At 42.6% G+C, this 21,946-nt stretch overlaps 1 protein-coding gene across 1 annotated transcript in view; it reads left to right on the top strand.

The window, feature by feature from the left end:
* celf6 (CUGBP Elav-like family member 6) overlaps nucleotides 1-21,946 on the top strand; it is a 138,944-nt gene that overhangs the window by 89,448 nt on the left and 27,550 nt on the right. The window contains exons 3-4 of the mRNA XM_046032633.1: nucleotides 7,940-7,988; nucleotides 18,444-18,572. Coding sequence (XP_045888589.1) covers nucleotides 7,940-7,988; nucleotides 18,444-18,572 — 178 coding nt within the window. The remainder of the gene's footprint in view (nucleotides 1-7,939; nucleotides 7,989-18,443; nucleotides 18,573-21,946) is intronic.

A 21,946-nucleotide genomic window follows, 5' to 3' on the forward strand; every position in this document is an offset into this window, starting at 1 on the left:
CCTTCAATATCTTGGGACTGAAGGCAACCAAAAGCAGAACTCAGTGCATAGACCGTCTTGTTTCCTAATCCTTGAGCCTCTTGTATCCCTTATTTCACCAGTCTCTCTTCCTCTTCTTACACTTGCTTGCTTGTTTCCTCCTTCCTTAGTCCACCACTTCGTTCAATAGTTGTCTCTTTTTCAAATGCACATATGTACCACACACACACATACGAACACACGCGCACGCACACACACACACACACACACACACACACACACACACATACACACATAGCCCCAGCATAGTTTCCCTGCGGCCCAGAGAAAGAGAGAGAGACAGGGAGAGAGAGAGGAGAGAGCAGCAGTCGCCTCACAAGAGCAGACCTCATAAAACTCCCTGTCACTTTGACTAATTTGTTAGTCTTGTCTCACTGTGTCGAATCGTCACCCCCCTCTTCCCCCTGATGCACCTCTACCCAGACTCCCCCTGTCCTTCTTTCCACCCCCCACGCCCCCATATCCACGGGAAGAGGAGGGAGGGAGATAGAGAGGAAAAAACGGGGCAATAAATGTAATATAGTGCGCTGGCCATTGGTTTCCGTGATCTACACAGCAATCCATCTACATTCAGAGGAAGAACAGAGGCTTTATGGAGCAGAGGATAACATGATGGCTCGATTTCTCATCCACTTTCTGTCTCTGTCTGCCTCTGTCCCACCTTGAGAGGAGGCCTGGTGGGCACCGGTAGAGTAAAAATAAAAGTAGGAAGGGAGGATAGGGCTAATATGCATGCAGGCTGGGCTGTAGTCCCCAAGACTAGATGGGGTCGGACTGGGCCAAGCAGGGTGGGGTGGTAATGATTGGTTCAGATGTTCAGCTGGGCCTCTCAGAGGACCAAAGAGCCAATACCGGATTCATAGAGATAAATTAAAAGCCAAAATCCTGCTCCAGGGGGAATCAATTGCCAGGTAATTATGGAGAACGGGACAGAGATTACAGAGACAAAACACAAACACAGAGATGTTCCCCTATGACGCTGCAGCATCACACCAGGGACTACTGTGTTAGCTGGATACGAGAAACGTTTTTTTTGTTGTTGCTGTTTCTGCCCCCCTTCACCTTCCCAAACCGACCCCCACTACCTTGTCTTTAAATAGGAGCTCGGTCTCAGGGCTAAAAATAGGCCACATTTCACCGCCAGCCACCCTCTGCTGAGCTGTCAGCGACCCTTCTCCCTCTTCTTCACAGTGAGGCAGACACAGCCCTCCTTCATGTGTTTTCGAGGGAGACAAGCAGTGTGTGATCACTCCAGCTCTAACCCATCTCCTGCAACACACACGGCAGGCCCAACCTCTCCTGACTCACTGGCCTCACAGGAAGGCTGCTGTGAACTCGCACACCAATTTGAGAGAAAGACTCATTCCCGCTGTGCTAGTCCTGTTTCTCTTCCACACAGAAATGAGGGGCAGGATGTCCTGACGGGTGAGCGATGGGTGATGGAGGCAGTAATTTGGGTTGGTACAGTACAGGCTGTGCAGGATCTGGGAGCTTGCTTGCCACTGAGATAGGCCTACAGTGAGATAATTGTGTTTTTTCATTCAAAGGAGAAAAAGTACCTGAATATATCCTGATTGCATAAAATATCTAATCTGGGCAAGTGCAATTTTGCTGTCTTTTGGCATTTACTATTTTCATTTCATATGGGCTGGTGCAATTCATAACAAAAATGTTTTACCTAAAATAATAACAAAAGTAATTAAACCAATTACTAATTATGGTCAAAGGTCAGCGTCCTGATGTCCTCATATTTCCATTTGGAATGACACTTCTTTAATCTCAACCATCACCACTGGCTCTTTGTTGGCTCTTTAAGGAAAGTCAGTCTGCATTAAACATCTTTAATTGAGCTTAAAAGGCCGTAAATGGCACCAGCAGCTCCAATGAATTCACTGACAACCTAACAGCAGAATGATAATGAGAGGCATCAAAAAATGGATGGCTTATCAAGGGAATGGTACCTGATGATTTGAAAACAATACAGTATCTGATGTGTGAGATCAAATGAAAGGAGCTGAAATGAAATAACAGCAAAGCAAAATTAATTAACTGGTATAATTAATATTTCTTTTTTTATTAATTCAGTTAATTGTTTGTACGATTTCATTGTGAAAAGGTCAAAGCTTTAGAAAAAAAAAGTCCAGTTACTTAGCTTTCATGAAAAATATTATGACTTAAAATCTTAAATCTTAAGCTTAAAAATTTACTATTCTCACTAAATCACAAAACTTCATTACAGCTAGTTCTCACCAGTCACTGGGTTATAGTGGGACAACAGCAGCATGTAGAGTTCAACAAGTGTTGCAAAGTAGTACTGTGTTCTATGTTTAATACATTTCAAATTGCTGTAGAGCTTGATCTGTAGCTGCGATGAACAACATGATGTGGTAGAGCGGAAACATGGGTTTGGACTCAAATTGAACTCAAAGAGCGGAAACTGTTTGAGTTCAATTTGACAGTGGTGAGTCAGGAAACAAGTTAATTGTTTTGGAAGAACAAAAACATTTCCACAGTTCTCTAGGGGAAGTCATGTAAATGGATTTATTTGTGGGAATTGTGAGTTTATGCAGGGCTCAAACAGGCTAATGCTCAATCACAGTTTTGGCAGTAGTGGCTTTGTTGTTGCTTGTAGATGCAGCCAAACGTAAATGAGTCTAACTCTATTAATTTTTTGTTTTAATTTAGTAGAACAAACTAAAGTCAACCAGAAGGACAATTTGACTCTTTATTTATTGTTTACTTGTATTATACAAATTATACTGCACATATAGTTATAAAATGAATCAGAGTCTCTTTCACAAAAAAACATTGAATTATTGAAGATGGTGACCAGTATCTCCACAAAGATAAATTCATCATGCAGAGGTTCATCATCTGCCTGTGGCACCCTATTTGTGGAGACACAAACTGTATATTGTAAAATAGAATATTTTTTTCTATTTAGACAAGTGGGTCTAGACTCTTCCCTTAATTTGGGGAGCCAAATCCGTCATATGCCACTGTGATTGGCACAGCTGTTTAAAAGTTGAGTGAGATGAGTAATGTGACTGGCTGAGAAGGTAATGATTCATCACCACACCCTCTTATTAATATCCCACTTCACCCAACACGCCTGTCGAGCGTGGAAGTGTGGATGCTCAGTGAAGAGCAAAAATAGCAGGTGTGCCCCGATATGCCTCCATTATGCCTCATGTGCACATGACACAATACTTGCGTGCATCGTTGTCAATGCGTAGCTAAAATAGGCAATATGGCCAAGCTAATTTTCATTACAGTCTTGTTAAACCATCGTTTGGAAATATATTTCATTACATTGTATGCATTTAACCCACTGTCTTTTTCTGAGTGACTTGACATTTATTGCACGAGTAACACTTAAATTACTTTTTGTGGTTTAGCCCAGTGCTCACTTTACCAAATATCTACTCAGAAAAGTAATTAGTTGATGCACAAATTATTACAGCATGTATGTTAAGTAGTCATAGTTGATTAGCATGTCCCCAAAATTGAGAAATACGAACAGCAACAACTGACAAGATAAATGTATTTCAATTGACAAGTTAGGACCTTCCCACAAGTGCCATTTATTCTGTCCAATTCAACTTTAGATCACAAAAAAAGTTCATCTTCACTCTGGATAATGCTAGTCATCTAAACAGAAATGAAGTGGAAGAGATATAGCCAGAGAGACCCACCAGTGGACGAAGAGTATAAGCGCTCACAGAGAGAACATTATTCTGTGTTTCGAGTGCCTGGTAGCATTTCTCCTTGCTTGCTTTGAGAGCAGTGGTATTCACAAAGCATGGTCAAGCACGGTCAAAGGCCAATAGTGTCCTTGTCTTTCTTTCTCTCCACTGCATGGCTATCAATCAGACCGACTAGCCAAAGACAGATGGACTGAAATACATGCACGGACAAACACACGGACATAGACTCTGAAACTTACACACAATCCTTTCCTGGAAAATGTAAGCAAGTTTCTCTCTTCCACACTGTTGGTTTCCCACCCCTCCGTGACTTCAGCTGACTTTTATTCATCATAACCGAATGAAAAATATAGATTTGCCCCTGGAGATTAGAACAAAGAAAAAATTAATGTATAGACATAAAGGAAATAGAGCATGAAGGAGTGGGAAATATCGAGAGGAAGAAAAGTGAGTGAAAGAAAGAAAGAGAGAAAAAGGTGAGAGATGAGGAGAAAAAAGAGATGGCCTCCCTAAGTGCAGCAACACACAGGCACAGAGCTGTGAGTTCCCAGGCAAGACAGCATGAGCTGCCTATTTGTCAGCATTGATCAACCCATTAAGGGGCTGTGGTGGGAAGCATATTGGTTTTGGAGGCCAAAGGGGCAGAGAGAGACAAAGATAAAGCAAGACGGGGGGTGTTGAACTCCTTTCAGCCTCTGCAGCCACACGTCTGTAGGATGAAAAAGCCTGTAGTCTTCCTCTCCAATGTCTTGATGCAGTTTGCTTTGCAGGGCCCAAGGGGAAGGTAGTAGATGTCATTTGTCTTGCAGCATCTCTGGAGGCTCAACTGTATGTGTTATCTGCTGCCGCAATGATAATAAGAAACTAGCTAGTTTCTCAGACACACGTAATGTCACTTGTCGTCTTCCTCAGTGTGTTTGTATGTGTGTGTGTGTGTGTGTGTGTGCAAAGGGTTGGTGTTGGGGTGGGGGTGGGTCCTGGCCTTAGGGGAAAGCAGGCTGCCTCTTCGCCCAGCCTCTGATGAATTCATATAATTAACTCTGCCTTGATCTGTTGGCTAATCCTGCACTCAGTAATAAGGGATTAAAATGTCACCTAAGCCACCTGCTGTTATTGAGCCCCTAGACTTTTTGTGCCTATGTGTGTGACAGTGAGAGAGAGGGGGGATAAAGTAAAGTGAAGTAAAGTAAAGTGAAGGATTTCTGTGCATTAGCGTGTGTGCTAGAAACGTTTCCTCTGTTTGCACAAGAAAATGTATGCAGAGGGCACTATACAGTAGCTCAGAGAATCAGACATCTTAACTACTGCCATATGCAAGTGAGCGCAACTCACAACTCCATAGTTTGGCAACAGGCTGAACTCCATAATTTGGCAGGAAGCTGGAGCAGAAGTTGCGGCAGACTCGCTCTGAAAACTCATTGTCACAGTCACTAAAAAGGGACATGAAAGTGGGACATGCTGGAAGGTGGGAGTTGAGAAATCTTTTTTTCCTCCTTTCTCACCATGACCTCCTTGGACCAAGTAAAGAAAAAAAGAAGAAAGAAAGGAGTGCCAATTGGTTGGCTAACAGCCCCCAGACCAACGACCAGCTTGCCTTGCCCGCCTGCCTGCCTGCCGGCCACCTCCGCTCGGTTGCCTAGCAACCCCAAGTGTACTTTTGGGTTGTCTAATGACTCTTGTTGCTGCAGTGGCTCAGGGGCTACTAATGAAGCCTCTTGACCAATCGCTGCTGTTTAAGACCTGGAAGCTGACTGATCACTTGGGGCTCCAGGCTACCCTAACCCTCTTATGTGAGACAAATTCTGCCCCCAACCTGCGCTGCTGTCAGGACACCCTCATACACACACACACACACACACACACACACACACACACACACACACACACACACATACACACACACACACACACACACACACACACACACACACTCTCTTTCAATATGTACACACCTTAACTTACTGCTTACAATGCTTCAGCTGACCTTAATTCTCTCCGCTGCACACTCACATACATCAATGCTTCACCCTACCTGAACTTTACCTCAGACTCACATGTAAACATACTCAGTGCAATACTGATGGCTGTTATTCACCCAGAAATAATAGCATGCAACTGTCCCTCTCTGGCTCTTTAAGGCCATACAGAGATGATAATAATGATGCTAAGGGCCCCTTTTGCCCTTGATTCACACTATAAACACAAACCAACAGGACTCTATGTGTACTCCATTTTCTCAGAGACTCAGTAAGCCTGCCTCCGACACAGTAATGGCTATAGTTCAAACATCTGGACTCACAATCTTCCTTGAGAACATATGGAAAAGGAAAGAAGCATTAGTCACCTCTGCTTTACTTTTAATGTTAGGACACATAAAATATGCTAGAATCTTGCTGTTGGCATTTGGATAATGTTTATTCAGTGACTAACGGTGAGTCAACAGGTCAGCGTCCTTCTCAGTGATGCTTCAACTAATCAGACACTGACAGGTGCGGAAACCCAGTGTATGACCTTTGTATTTCCGTTCATATAAGGATGCTCATGGTAATTGTAAGGCAACATACCCACAAACACTACACTGTAAGACAAGATGTGACTCTAATCACTGCCAACTTTCAGTATTGCTTTTGTTTGTTAGTGCCTGCAAAGTCAAACAGTATCGATTTGGTCCACCTTAGGAAAAACATGTGCCTAAGTTTTTACATATTTGCAGACGAATTTACAGTTAGCATTTACATTTGTGTAGAGATTAGTGTGTGTGCACAGGTCCAATTGTATGGGCATGACTGCGCCTACATCAGTGTCTCTGTCTGTGTGGCTGAATTTGCTTGTCTTTGTGATGCGTCCGTCATCACTTTGTTCCAGTGTCACAGCATATTGCTAGGCGAGTACATTACGTCCCCAGGGTGTCACCATGTAAACACTTGTCTATACATGTCCAGCAGTCTTAGGTCTATATTTGGCTGTAGTCAACTGCTGTCAAGTGCTGCGTTGCCTGAGGGCCCAACACCCACTGTGCTGCCCTAGCTGACTGATCTGAGGGGGCAGTACCGTGTGCCATTCACTGGCACTCACACGTTGGACCTGTTTGCATGGCCTAGTTAGAAAGATAGGCCCACAGCCGACTGAAGCCAGAAAAACACCATGCCAAATATAAAACACAATGCCAAATATGACATGCGTGGGTAGTCTCAATAAGCAAGGGTCTTCGAGGGTAGCTGTTAACACCCACCCTTTTCACAGTGGAAAGAGGGGATATTATTCCTGTTTCAGAGAAGGCACAAGATTGAGTGTTTTTCTGTTTTCATATTCAAACTCCAGGGAGTGAGGAAAAAAAATAAAACTATAGACAAGGGAGCAAAAATAACTAGGGGAGCTTTTATTCATGGCAGGCAGTTTTTAAAAGGTTTTTTTTTTATGTTAGCTTGGCAACGTTTTGCCTTTACCTCACTATAGAATGGATCTTCAAAGGTTGTTTATCGATTCCCTTCTGTTAACCTTTCATAAGCTGTTTCACAGCTACACTGCTCGTGGCTCTCAATAGCTTGCAGGAGGAGGACACTGGGGCAGGGTGGGGTTGGCTGTCCACACCAGTGGCATATTGGCCATGAGTTGCAACAGGGCTTGGGAGTAGACAGGCGGGAGAGGGGGAAGGTATAGAGGCAGAGAAAGAGGGATTGCTGAGGGTCAGGGATGAGCACAATATACAGTAGCTGGTGACTGGGAGTCTGGAGCCAGGAGGGGGACATGACGAGCAAGGGCCAGCCTGAAAGGACCTCTCCCTGTGGGTCTGGGAGTGGCTGATGTAATGGCATTAATCTCCAAGTGCCATCTGACACCCAGTGTGGCTCCGTCATTGAAAAGTGCTAATTCTGCTGAACTGTGAGGGGAATTCAGACCTCTCTAGAGGCAATGCCCTGGATTAATTAAACAGGCTGGCATGGAGCAGTGCACAGATTCATCTCTTTTACAGCATCATCACTGTTTGATTTTTGCATTCAGCTCATAGAGCAGGACAAACTCAGGACACTAACCCCAGGAACACTGTCACTTTTCAGTTGTTCTTGTCCCACTTCGCGTATTATAGAGGTTGCTCCTATTGTTTTGTGCTAACCTGGGATTTCCCTTCTCTTCCTCCTCTCTTTCTTTCTCTACCTTTACCTCTCTCTCTCTCTCTCTCTCTCTCTCTCCAGATGAACCGGCCCATCCAGGTGAAGCCAGCCGACAGCGAAGGACGAGGAGGTAATTAACCTTCTCCTGGTCTCTGTTGCACATCCCCATAAAAAACACACACACGCAAACACACAAATACACTGGAACAGCGCACACGCAATCCTTAATATTCTCCTCTCACTTGAGACACTCTGGGAGTTAGTAGAGTAGCCCATAATATAGGTCACTTGCTTCTATTGACTTCCCATCTGTGCCAGCAGAGGGGCTGTCTCGGGTTCACAGTCACTGGGAGTGGTTCAAAGACAAGACAGAGAGACCTGGAGAGAAAGAGAGTGAAATAAAAGAGAGAGAAAGAGAAAACGGAAAAGAATGGTGAGCGTATGTATTCCATCCATCACTCTCCATAGTAAAGTCTGCTTACACATAAGAGGCAGCGGAATATACCAACATACAAAGACACAGATAAGCACAAACACACACACTTACAGAAGCTACTAGATGGAGAGAGACACCATTATTTTGACTGAATGTGTTTAATTATTAGTCACTGAATGAAGGGAAGAGTGGGACTTATCATGATTTAAGGACTTTGGAACCTTGTTGTGGTATACATCTGTTTTTGTCTAGAAATAAGAGCACAAGTAATTAATTGTTATACACAGTCCCCGTTTTACGTCTCTAAAATCAACACACATATGTACAGCACAGTATCCACTATAAATGTACATACCTACCTACCTACCTACTTCTCTATCTACCTAGCTACCTATCTGTCTGTCTGCCTCATTAATAGGACTCTCACATGATTACACTGGGATAATATAATATAGTATAGAGTTGAACTCTATTGACATAATGTATATGCATCAGTGGGTGCAGTTCTACAAGTTAAATAAGATCATTTCTATTAAAAGAATATTCTTTTTCAAAATGTAAACCTGTGCGTTTAAAGCATGACTTGTGACATTAAAATGTGAAATTCTGCTTTGACATGGCACTGATTCTCTTGCACTGCCTTCACTCTCCATCTTCAGTCTGACTGACATGGTGATTGACTAGATCATTCTGAAGCCATTTGTGACTAACATCACTGAGGTTAATGCAGATTAAGCCAGTTAAAGATTTACATGGGTGGAATTGGATCTAATTGAACCGGTCTGTGTCTGCATTTCAGAGTGGTGATTTAGACAGCCTAGGTCAGATTAGACTGAGCCACTTCGCTGATTTATGTGGTCAAGTGTGAATCAGATGGCCCATTTCTATTGCCACACACACCCCCATGTAGATCTTATTTTTGTCATGGCGGCACTTTAATTAACGGCCATCTAAAAACAGGCAAAGTCTGACCGACAAGGCCTGGGCGAGAGCCAATCGGCATTCTCACCAAGATAAATTGGATCTCTGGGCTTAAGAGGGGAGGATGGATGGGTCCCAATATCAATTACTACCCTTTTTCAGCAGAAAGAGAAGGGAGATGAACAGGCAGTGTGAATGAAATACAGAGGGCTCTTAGGCTGGCACAGCCCCTGCTAGTCTGTCAGATGAACTTTCTATATGGGAGGACAGGATAGGACACAGCACAGAATGAAATAAGACCAAGCAGACAGGCCCCAACAGAGATATTGAACATTAATGGCAACAGGAAGTCAGCAGACCGACCATGGAAGTAAACCAGAGTCGCAGCTGACAATGAAATGAGATTTACTATGAATGTCTGCGGTTAAAGGAAAACAGACAGCCCAGCTAGGGCTGACTAAATGAGAGAAAGTAGCAAAGGATTCATCTGTGGAAGGCTGAGGACCAGTCAGGTATACCAATCCCAGTGGGGCCTCTAGATTGTCAAACCCAGGGCTGAAACGGGACATTTGCACCTCGAGAATGGAGTCACATTTATCACTACCAAGACATCCGCAATTATCTGTCATGGGAACTCGTGCAGGGGTCTCGATTACGTGCCTGTGCAGGCATTAGGGCCCATTACTCCATTTGGAGACTCCAGTAGCCTATCTTTTGTGCACAACGTCCCTGAGAGATGTCCTCTCTCTGGGGATATGGGAGTGTCAGGAGGAGAGGTAAAACCAGAGTTCAGAAAATGTCTAGGGGTGCCCTGCGCCACACAGTCCTGCCACTCGGCTGGCATTGTGGATTGCAGAGCTGAATCTCTGGCTGTCTGTTACAATGACTCATGTCTTATTTTATCCTTTCCTTGGATTATCAAGAAAGAATTGAGCATGGGAAGAGCGCTTCACAGCCTTTGAATCTATTTCTGTTACTTGAGTCAGCCGACCTCTTCCCCACAAAGTCCACATTTATCTGATGTGCTTAACAGCACTTCCCCCCCCCCCCCCCCCCCCCCCCCCCCCCCCCCCCCCCCCCCCCCCACAATTCTATCAAACCACAGTTTCAACTCAGAGATACTGAGAGACACGATCGAGCCATGGGTCTTCTGCTCACTTGCTCTGCGGTCAGTGAAGGAACAGACAGGTTACTCTATCTCCACTTGAAACCCAAGCAATTTTCTCCAACTCAAAAGTGGCAGAAATGAGGAAAAGTAGACATCTCTTGCTCTCTCTCTATTGCTTCCTTTCTTTCTCTTTCTCCCTCTCCTTGTCTCATTGGTACTGCAGTGCAAAGGGAGAGATGAAGCGAGTGATAGAGAGTGAGGTGGGGATTCAGTACAAGTCTCATGGAGGAATGCGAGAGTGAGAAATGGAAGACAAAAAGAGCGAGAGGGGAAGAGACGACAGGATGAGAAAGTTAACGGAGGGTGATGGAGGCAGCTGAGTGAATCTCAGCAGTAAATCATCTCAGAGCCGCCCCATCCCTATCTCCTCCTCGCCTCGCCAGGAATCTTTTTCCCCCTGACCTTGTCTGCTGCTGTGTCTGTGAAGAAAAGATGGGGCCAGATTATCTATGATTGGAGATGGCCATTATCTAAACACAATCTTGGAGCCTGGTCCCACTCCTCTAGCTACTGCTGTGAGACTGGAGACCACACTGATGAGAAGAGAGATGATGGGTCATCCAGCAACACCCTCTCCTTTTATTAACTCCGATAAGATGGTTTCAACACTCTCCCGAAATGCCCAGCAACCTCCATCAACATCGACTTTTTCACAAAGTGCCACTCTCTCTGCTGTCTACACGCAGTCTCTTTACCCTACTTGTGTTTTATTGTATACTTATAAAGTGCCAATCCCTGTATTTGTGTGAGCCTTTTTAATATCTTATCCATGCCTTTTGTCTGTCTGGTTTAGTGGTCTTTGTGAATGGGTCGTGTTTGTCCTTGCCAACCTGCTGCTCTTCAGAAGGTTGACCCCAGTCGGGCTGTAAAGAGATTGACAGGACCTAAAGATGTTGCGCACTGTGCTGTCATGCCCCACCCCAGCAGGTAGGGAAGACTCAGGGCCGCTGATTGGCTCAGTCTGGCAGGCCACAGGGGAGGGGCTGTCTGGAGGCACCTCATGCCCACAGAAGAGCGCGATCCACTTTACATGCAAATTAAGCCAAAAGATCCCTCTGTGCCTCTGGACTCGATCGTGCAAAACTCTGAAAAGTCAAGAGGAACCCTGGTAGCAGTTGATATGTGTGTGCTGAGAAATACACACAGAGACATAGGGACACATGGACAGACAAAAGAATTTAGAGATGTCCAACGGTGACCATTGCAAGGTATTAATTTAAGGTTTTAAGGCATTGATTTAAATTACTTTTTTTTTTCCAGAACTCCATGATTGGGCCTTGCCATTAAAAAGGATGTTTCGAACATAGGAGAAGGATTTAAAATATTTGAACATTTCTCACGTTTCTCAAGTTTCCTCTATTGTTCTGTGTTTTTGAAGATGCATTCCAGAAGGCTTAAAGCTCCCCTCCCACTCTCCTGGGTAAATGGATGTGACAGCTCTAGTGGTATAAGTAATGCATTTACAAACACGAAGCCTGTATCCTCTCATCGTGCCTGATACACTGACAATTTGAATGTTTGTTCTCCTCTGATTATTCCATTTACCACCTCACTATACTGGATAATCCACTTGCATACATCAGATTGGGACCAGCAGCAGAAAGGTTTAGTGTGTGGATGCACATGATTTTCACTGGAATGGGATCTAATTACTTTTGTTAGCTAGGTAGGAACTAAACGTGAGTAAGAAGTGGAATGGGGCTTATTAAGTAGTTGAATATATTGTGTAAAGGCAAAGGGAATACTTGTGGGGCTACAGAAATACAGTTAAACAGATACATATAATACCGGTATATGAAGCAGGTTGTTTTACAATTACATCACTACATTATACGCTTTCTACATTAACTTCAACATTGCACTTAAACTGTGCATATTGGCACTGAATTATACCTAAAGTTTTTGAATTCTTGCATTATATATATTTGGAATTTAACATTGTACTGTTGCTTTATTACAGCAGTTAAACTACTGTGCAGGCAATGTGACCCAAATTGTTGGGTAGGTGATTAAACACAACATTATTGAGTATCTCACATACATTCTGTACTTAAACATCTATCAAGTAGTATTTGTTATTACTAATATTAAATCAAATTATTAACTGTAATTTAAAAGAGCGGCTTATACTGCTGACTCAGTGAAAAATAATGTAATGCTCTGCAGCTTTTTGCATACAGTTGGTCCCTGCTCCTAAGCTCATATGTTACCTCGAAAGAAAAAAAAAAAGTTGATATAAATTATAACAGTTAATATTTGTTACATAAGTAAGTCCATAGCACTGAAATAGCTTAAGATTGTTTGCAAACCCGGCTGACTAGGTTACCCAGGTCTGGCAACCTCATTGGTGCACCTGCTAACATCATCATGAACAACAGGAGGTGCAGAGATGCAAGCTGCTTTCCTGAATACATTGCTAAGTATTAAACTTTAATCTTGAACCTTCATCCCACTATCCATACAGACTTTTTTAATATAGGCACAAAAAAATAGCGTGGGTAGTAAATCTAAACTTGTCTATTCTCTCTATGGGCCATTTCCCATGCTAAGGAAAGGTTCTAGACATATTAATGTTGACCAGCGTTTGCACACTGTGAGATACATGTCTATGTTACATCAGAAACATTTTGTTTTTCTTAGTTAAAAATGTTTTTGTCTTGTTTTTTTCTGGTCCATTCTGAAAGCCATTTATTTTCAATGAATTTAATGTTGATACCTTCCAGTCATCCTTGTCACACATTTGTCAAATAGACTGACTACCCCGGTTTGCTACTTTTGAAAAATTTTACTTATCCCATAATTCAAAGATAACAAGATATTGATATACATAATCTGGCAGGTTTTATGATAAAAATTTTATTCTGTGACTTTTGTTATGTGAAATGTCTGATCTTGTACTATTTTTAAATAGAATTAAAATAGCAAAATATTCTATTTAACTATAACAATTTATTGATCCCTGAGGGGAACTAAAATTTTGAATGAGTAGCAACTACTTTTCCTGATACAGCACTGTTCACTTCACTTAATTTCTTTTAAAGACTGCAACTAGCTTTTCTTTTTCATTAATAACTACCCTTTTAATTATTTAGTTATATCATTATATCATTGACTTTCAGTGATTGCATATCTAATGAATACTTAATCAATTGATCAACTGTTTGCAGCACTATTTCTTTCACTAAAAAATTAATGATAATCTATTAATATATCTTGAAAAAGTGGCATGGAGGTAATATTTTTGTGACTAAATGAGGCTAGGTGGTACCACTAACTCCAGATTTAGACAGTTATAAGCTTGATAACAAAAGAGAGGAATTATTATTTTTTCTCTGCATGATGTGTAAATATTTAATGCTCATTATCTAAAAAGCCTATTCTGAAGGCAAATGTCCCCTTTTGATTCCAAACACACTCCTGCCTTTATACAATGGGGACATACAGTAGATGATGAAAAACAGGTGCAAAGTCTAACTCAATATTAAGAAGCTATTCCCATCATTTTATATCCCTGGTCTATACGCCTACATGTGTGTATGTGTGAGCGTGTGGTGGCGGGCCTCCCAGGCAGCCAAGCACCAGCATCAGGCTTTTCTAATGAGGCCATAAGAAGCACAACTTCTCTGTTGTGCTGCCTGGAACATTACTCTGCATTTGAAATGCACCCAGCGGCCTAGCAGGCATCTTTTATCGTTGGATGCAGCTGTCCATGCTTTCTGAACACTTACTACCACCAAGCTTCCCTGACTACTGCCAGCGGGCAATAAGTGATAGAATCATGAAAACAGGGGGAAAAAAAGAAATATTTACCACGACAAAGGAGCAGGAGAGTAATTCTTTAAAGAGAATATTCCCATTATTGGCAAACAAAGGCAGAAACTTTTGAAAAGTAGACTTCACAGCAACTGACTATTTGCCTAAAGAGAAAGAATAGGGTGAGGGATGACAATAAAGGGTAAAGAGAAAGATACAGACAGAGCAATAGAGAGACAAAAGAAGAAGAGAGGAAAGGAAAAGTTATATATAAATCTATATGCATATACCGCTGCCTACAACACAAGTAGCACTTTATTCCATGGAGAGATGCATCAATCTTGACAGCATATGGCATCTGTGCAAAATCCATTAATTTTTAATATACCAGGCGCTGAAATGAAAAGGCTTCCTGAGACAAGCAATTGTCAGATGTCAGTAGTGTTTTGATAACTTTTTTGATCTCCTTTTTTATTTGCATTCATAAAACGGGGCTATCCACATGCCACCTCAGTTTGGACATGGCTGGAGACTGACATGGAACCGTTTTCCACATAATTGCTCCCACCTTCAGTCAGGAGATGAGGTGCAAGGGAAACAAAGAAGACGTGTGTATTACGTTGTGAGTAAGAGGAAGAGAGTGTGCACAGCACTGTACAACAAAAATATGATGACAATGTGTTGACAAGCCAAATCAAAGTATGTGTTCCTGTACTTCCATAAACCATATACCATTTTAATTACCCTATGTATCCTTGAATCTGTTAATTACAGTTAAAGCATACAGTAGAAATGCTCCAGAGAGACATAGAGGATTCAGTGATAGAATAGAACCTAAATAATGTAGGCAGGACTCCTAACTACCACACACACACCCACACACACAAGGACACACATGATTATTTTAAAGTAGTGGCAAGGTTTGAAAGTGCAGATTACAAAGGTCTCTTCAGAGTAGAGCAGAGAAGTGCTGTAGAGCTCAAATGTTCTCCAGCTATGTGGCTCAGCTCTGTTAGAGGGATAAGATGAGCCGCTCTCAATGAGACATAAGTACAAAGAGGTCAAATAGTCAGCTCAATGAGTTTTGTCATATTTCTATATCCTCAGACAGTTCCATAGGAAGGTCCTCACCCCTCTTAATGCAAAAACATGACTGTACTTGAGAGAAGTATTCTTTTTTTCCTCCTCTCCCCAATGTTAATGGATAACTCTTTGTGCATGTGCAGAGGGTGCATTGCAAGATATTTATTCATATTCGTAAAATGGCAATTTAAAGCTTGCGAGTAGCCATAGGAGATGAACAGGAACTTGTGAAATCCAATAAGAGCTGCTTTAGAGACAGGTGCAAAGCGGACTAATTAATAGCAATCTATACTCTGGCCAGGGCATGCAGCGGGCCGACTGAGACACTCTTAGGTCGGGCAATGAAAAGATAGCAGCTCCAAATTCATTTTCTCACCGTGGCTCTCCCAAAGGAAGGCTCCCAAGTACACTCACACTTCCTTTAATGCCTTCACTGGGGTGTAATTTATTTTTGCGTTTGCCAGCACATTTGGAAAGTTCATTACTTCGCTCATGGCTTGTTAATTAGCCTTGTAGAGCTGCCATTAGATCTCCTCGGGCCAGGACCGAGATGAGACTTTTGTCCCAAAACATTAACACACTGCAGGAGGCCTGTAAAACTGCACTCTGCCCATTTAAGTTGTAACAGTGACACCTCGGTGAAAATGTGAAAGATGGAGGGACAATCAAGTCAAAGTCACATGTGCTCTGAATGGGCTGTTGCCTCATTTTATGTTTCACCTTTGCTGCCATGGACAGGGGTCAGGCTCATTTCTTTCTAACACCTGTTCTGGGTTGACTTTAATGCCGTTCCTCCACTGATGGCCAATATCCAGCTTGATGTCTGTCCTCCTGTCAGTCTTTGCTAAATCCCAGTTGACAGGATAACTGGCTGACTCTGTGGTGATCTCCTCAGGGTTCTCACTCACTTCCAACCCTGGAGCTCCAAGGGAGGATGAACAGTAATGAGCAGTAGTACCAGGCTCAGCTGGCGGGTTTCAGAATTCCTGTTGTGTGAGGCGTGACTACAGGAACATGGACTGACACCACAGCTACAACACCAGCAGTACAGACCAGCCAGCATGGCCTTATTGATTATGCAGGTGCTCATTTGTGTGGCCAAGCGGGTAGCAGGCACGTGTCTCATTTGAACTTTACAGGAATGGAATACGCTCTAATTTCCCCGCTGCAAAAAAGGAAGCCCTGGTGCTTTATTTTTAGAACAGCTGCGTCTAATGGGGCCTGGCAGGTACAGGAGGCGTCACATCTGTCGAGGCCCAGGTGATGCTCTCGCCCTCTGCTCCTCGCCTTCTCCCTACCAGTCAAATGACTCACACTGAAGATCAACAATGTCATTTCCAATAAACTCTTCTTCCTCTTCCTGCCACTTTCCATCAGTTCTGGCGATAGGTTCTTGCTAGTAGCCATTTCATTCCACAACACAGCGGAAGAGGAGATGCATAATGTAAAAGATGTAAAGAAGATGAATGCTCTGTCTAATGCCCGGGCACTGGGAAGATTAATTAGAAAAATCCAGCTTTCTGACTGGGCAAACGTTTGTGGTATAGAGCCCATACACCTGTGCCAGAGTGCGCCCCTCTGGAGCTAAGGAAGACATGCAGTAGCATTGAAGGTATTGGTATAGGTGAAGCTGCCCTTCAAACTTATAATGAGCAACACTGCAAATTTCACTCCAATTGAGTATCGGTTGGTAAATTTGGAAAAGTCAGTGCTCAACGTCAGCCCTGATGTTAAATCACACAAGAGCCAGTAATTAGTGCAATGGGCACTGTTCTCTCAGTTTTACTTAATAGTGTCCACTTGCCAATGACATTTCTTTGCTGATAAAGTTTACAAAAAGTGTCGGTTAGATAGTCAGAACGTAGCCCATGATTAATAACTACCAAGTTCACTTTTACTGAATTGTATTGTAAAGAAAAAGTCACCAATGATTGGCCAGTAAGAAAAGCTGATCCCCTCCAAGCACCTCACCTCTCCAGTCATGTTTTAGCTATAAATTTCTTGTTTAATTTGTTGACACACAAAATGAAGTCATCTATTCATAATAGTATTAAGTAAACCAGCTAATTAAACCACAGATTCAACAAAAATAATTACTCAGGAGTTCATATATCATAACAAAAACTATCTACTATAATGCATTCTTTCATTTCAAAGCATGAAAACTAGACCTTGTAGCTTTCATAGTTAAAATGTTTTGCAGTGCTTTCTCCAAACACTTCTACATCACCGGGATGTGAAAGCGTGGTCATGGTTATTACTGGGGTTATGCAAAATCTCATTTGCCCTATAACTTGTATACAGCTTATATAGAATTATGCAGTGTGTGCACATAATAGCGGAAGAAAAATTCTCTGAATTGTGAATCTAGCTTAATTTTATTTCTTTATTTGTTGCAGTTGTTAGAGTTGAAAAATGACAAATCTGCAAACCTTTGGCTGATCATTATCCACAAACAATTTTACAATGAAAAGTTTGATCCATTAATTATGGACAGCCAAAACTGGGCAATGCACAGAATGATGTTCATTTTTTTATTCGACTTTTCCATAAGCATTCATAGTGTAGAAATGTAAGTGCCTTAAACTTTGTCTCCATGCAACATATTTTACATATTATTGTCAGCAGAAAGTGGAGTGGTTGCGAAAGTATCTACTTTAATGAGAAACTAGTACACACTGACACTGTTTAAGTTTTGTTACTTTTTTTGAGTTCTTCATTGGATAGAATGTGCTGCAGAGTTTACTCTTGCTTATTATAAGTCCTACTCCTTTGGTGATGAGAAAATGTAATACCATGTTCTTGTGCCATGTTCTCTTTCAACTCAGTGACTTAAGCATTCCGACGATCTAACAGTTTGTCTACCTGTGCAAAATATTCCCGCTCTCTTTCTATCTTACCTGAAACCCACCGCGCTCCAAACATCTTTTGCATCAAACGTCACCGTGGCAGACGTGAATAGCTCACTGGAAACAGGAATATATATCCCTCATACCAGGGTGGGGTGGCACACCACACAACAGTAAGATCAACAACAATAACAACAACGGCAGCAGCAGCGTTTGCTCAACACAGCAGACTGCTGATAAAAGGGGGGGTTTGAGTTGCACAAGTTCCTCTCAGCTCAGCAGAACGGTGCCATCAGCTGTAGCATTTGTCTGTTCTCTCTTCCACCCTCCCTCCTTCCTCCCCCTCTTCCTCCCCCTTCCTCTCTTCCTATCCAGAAGACAGGAAGCTGTTTGTGGGAATGCTCGGCAAGCAGCAGAGCGAGGACGACGTCCGGCGGCTGTTCGAGACCTTCGGCCAGATCGAGGAGTGCACCGTCCTGCGAGGGCCTGATGGGGCCAGTAAGGGTCAGAGCCCACACACCTCCCACTCTTTTTTTCCCTGTCTGTCCCTCTTAATCCCTCTGTCTGCCTGTACGTTTGTCACTCTTTCTGCTCTTTACATTTTTAGAACCATGCTTCACCCGCTGCACATTCGTTGACATCATCAGCAATCCACTCTGCTCCTCTGAATAACTCATCCTCCCCTTCAGCTATTCTGTTTTTCACCGCCTCTTATGTGTCTCGCTTGCATTTCTTTCATACCTCATTGTCACTGTGCACCGACACCTCCTTCCTCCCACTTTCCTTTTCTCTCTACTTTCTGTATTTCCCTTCCCTTTTTTGTTCGCACTCTACAACTCCTTCCTCTCTCCTTTTTCTTTCCCTCCTGAACTTCTTCTTATGTTGTCTCTTCATCACGGCAGCTCCTCTCACCCTGGGCTTGTACTCGACAAATCCATCACGCAACACCTCGTCTTTCTGCTCACCCCCCTCCTCCTCCTCCTCCTCCTGTTATCTGAAAAGCAGAGGGGTGTAATCATGTTTGTTTCCCACATTCCCGTCATCCCTCCCCAGAGACACCATTGGACGATAATGTCCTACTGTAAATAAAGCAGCCAGGCTTTGGGTTTTGCTGCTGTCACTCACAGTGCAGCAGATTTACCTGCATTCAGGAACAGCTTATGCATTCATGTCTGTGGCTTATGTGCTATTTAGTTTGTAGAGCGTGGTCAAATTAAAGATGGCTGTGAAACGTGCAATACAGGTGGGATTGTTCTGAGAATGCGGGAGGCTCCCCCATCATCCTTTGATGGGTCTCTGTCTCACAGCCATATTTGGAGTGATGACGGCAATGACATTGCTCAGAACCTCTACCTTCCTTTCTCTCTGTTGACTGTGACTTATTCACCTATATGAAGCATCTGAAAATGTCAAAGGAATGTGTGGCAAGGCAAGAGAGAGGGGTTGATAATGCGCTAGCCTTGTGAGTATATCAAAGAGAAAGGCTGGCTATACTGAACCACACACCTATCTGTGTTGACATCTGTTCCTCTCTATGTTAATCCCGGGTCTATTGCTCTGTGTCGCCCCACCGGCCAGCTACCTTTCTTTCTCCCTGGCTTGTTTCCTCTTTTGCTGTCTCTCCCTCCCTCTCTGGCTCCCTCTCTTCATGTCTGCTCTGATGCCTCAAGCTGATTGACAACGCGCAAAATGAAATAAGGCCAGTGCTGTTGTGTCAGACAGGAGCTAGTTTTCTCTCTCATTCACGCTTTCACTCTTTTTCACCCTCCTGCAACCCACACCTCATCTCTTTTTCTTTCTCCTCTCTTCACATGCCATATGTTTCCTGTGTTAGTATTTGTCTCTATTATCACTGGCTTGATCATAACCTTTTCTTCAGGTTTTCACTGCTATGAAATGGAACACTGTAGAGCAATGTTAACTATGAATGCTACCACCAGACAAAGGTCTCATATATAGGTATCTGGTCCTATCACTCACTGTGCAACAGTCCCACGCAATCATTACGGGATGTTACGGTAAATTATTTTGCCAGCCGCCTCGCTTGGGATGAGGTTCGCGTAATTTGAATGAGACAGACCTTGAAATTGTCAGTGCTATCTGTTCCATGATGGAGGCTTTGTCCCCTGTTGATGTAAATTTATGCCACTCAGAGGCTTTTCAGCACCCCTCTTCACCCAATAAAAAGGCCGAGAAGTTTAACATCCATCTCTCTATGGCGCTGCTCCTCAAAGTACTTTAAAAGTGCAACACTTGCTGCCAGAGTTGAATGGAGCCTAGAATTGTCAGAAAAAATAGAGAGATGGCTTTTAGGTCTATAATTAAGTTGTGTTATAAATGTCACCCATCCAGCGGGATGGAATTCATGCATACATATTATTACCCCGGGAATTCAAAAAGCAGTGCAGATCCTCTCGCTTGAAAGCAATACAATCTCTCTTTTTCCTTTTACCCCAACTCATTCTGAGCCATCAAATTCAAAAACTCAAATGTGCACTATAATTTATGAGGCTGTAGCACTTCCAATTCTTTTCAGATGGTGTGCTCTGTGTCCCTTAACTTTTTTTTTTTTCTAGGTCAGGAAAACTACAGCATTGATTTTTTTTTTGGTGGAGAACTCTGAGGACGCTGTACGTTTGACATGACTTTCCATTGAGGGTGTATGCCAAGCCCTGCAGTTTTTAGTGTCTTTCTGGCTGGGCTGAGCTGCTGGGGTCACTGGGATTCTGGCACAATATCTGATAGCCTGGTTAGGGACCAGCAAGACATGTTGCCTTACAAGACCAAAAGGCTTTTGCAAGAACAAACTGCCCCTTATTATTTCAACTACAAAGGTTAAACAGCGTTTGTTCCTTCAAAGACAGAGTTACAGTCAAATGGCACACAGTAAGCTGACACATTTCAGTTGGACAAATGAAGACCTTTTCTGCCTCTACCCGGAGGGGCGTTCAAGTGAAGTAAAAGAGTGCTAGAGTGCTGTGACAGAATCAAAGACTTCTTTGACTTATCTGTTTGCCTCTGTAGATCTATACAGCTTTGAGCACATTTGACAGTACAGAAAACACATGGCCTTCACTACTTACCACAGTTCTGCAGACAACACTTTAAATTGCTTACCAGTCATGTGGCAGGAATGTGGATGGAAAGCCTCAGGTAAAGGTGGAAATTTTCCTCCATTGATTGTGCACACACTGCATGTCCTTCAGTTCACTCTTTTTGATTTTGTCAGGAAATTATTCATTTGTTTGTCTGGGAAGCAAAACTGACTCCTGAGATGTAGAAAAGAATGGGTCACTGCCAGATACAGAACATCTCCTGAGTCTACCAATCAGCGTTTTGTGTAATTTAAATGAATCATCACTCCTTTGAGAATGTAGAGTGAATAAATGTATATGAATATGAATATGAAACCATTTTTAAAAAGGTATCAACAGTTCTCAAGAAACCAGGCACCGAACTCAGGAAAAGCCTGTCTGGTTCTGAGACACTGGTGCTACTCGATTAATGAAAAGGGGGCAGAATTAATCCATGAGTTTGTTAATTAGGTATCTCTTGACTTAACACATGAGCTACCTGAAGGCAAGGATAAGAATAGGACATAACAGAATACCTTGTGCAGTCTATGATGACCATAAAGCTTAGAGAAATAGCTCCTGTTTAATTTAATGGCTTTGGGAAAATTACCACATTTCATTTCCACTGTATTTCAGTTCACTAGCTTTCTCTCTTTTGTTTTAGTAGTTTAGTGCCTGTCCTTACCTACACACTCATACACTATTTAATCATGTGGTTATGTGGATATGTAACCTTGCAAAAAACATATTGTGCATTATTATTATCTAATTAAATCATTTTAACGTCATTTGAAATGTTAATGC

This window comes from Micropterus dolomieu, linkage group LG20, assembly GCF_021292245.1.
Source record: "Micropterus dolomieu isolate WLL.071019.BEF.003 ecotype Adirondacks linkage group LG20, ASM2129224v1, whole genome shotgun sequence".
Classification (NCBI taxonomy): domain Eukaryota; kingdom Metazoa; phylum Chordata; class Actinopteri; order Centrarchiformes; family Centrarchidae; genus Micropterus; species Micropterus dolomieu.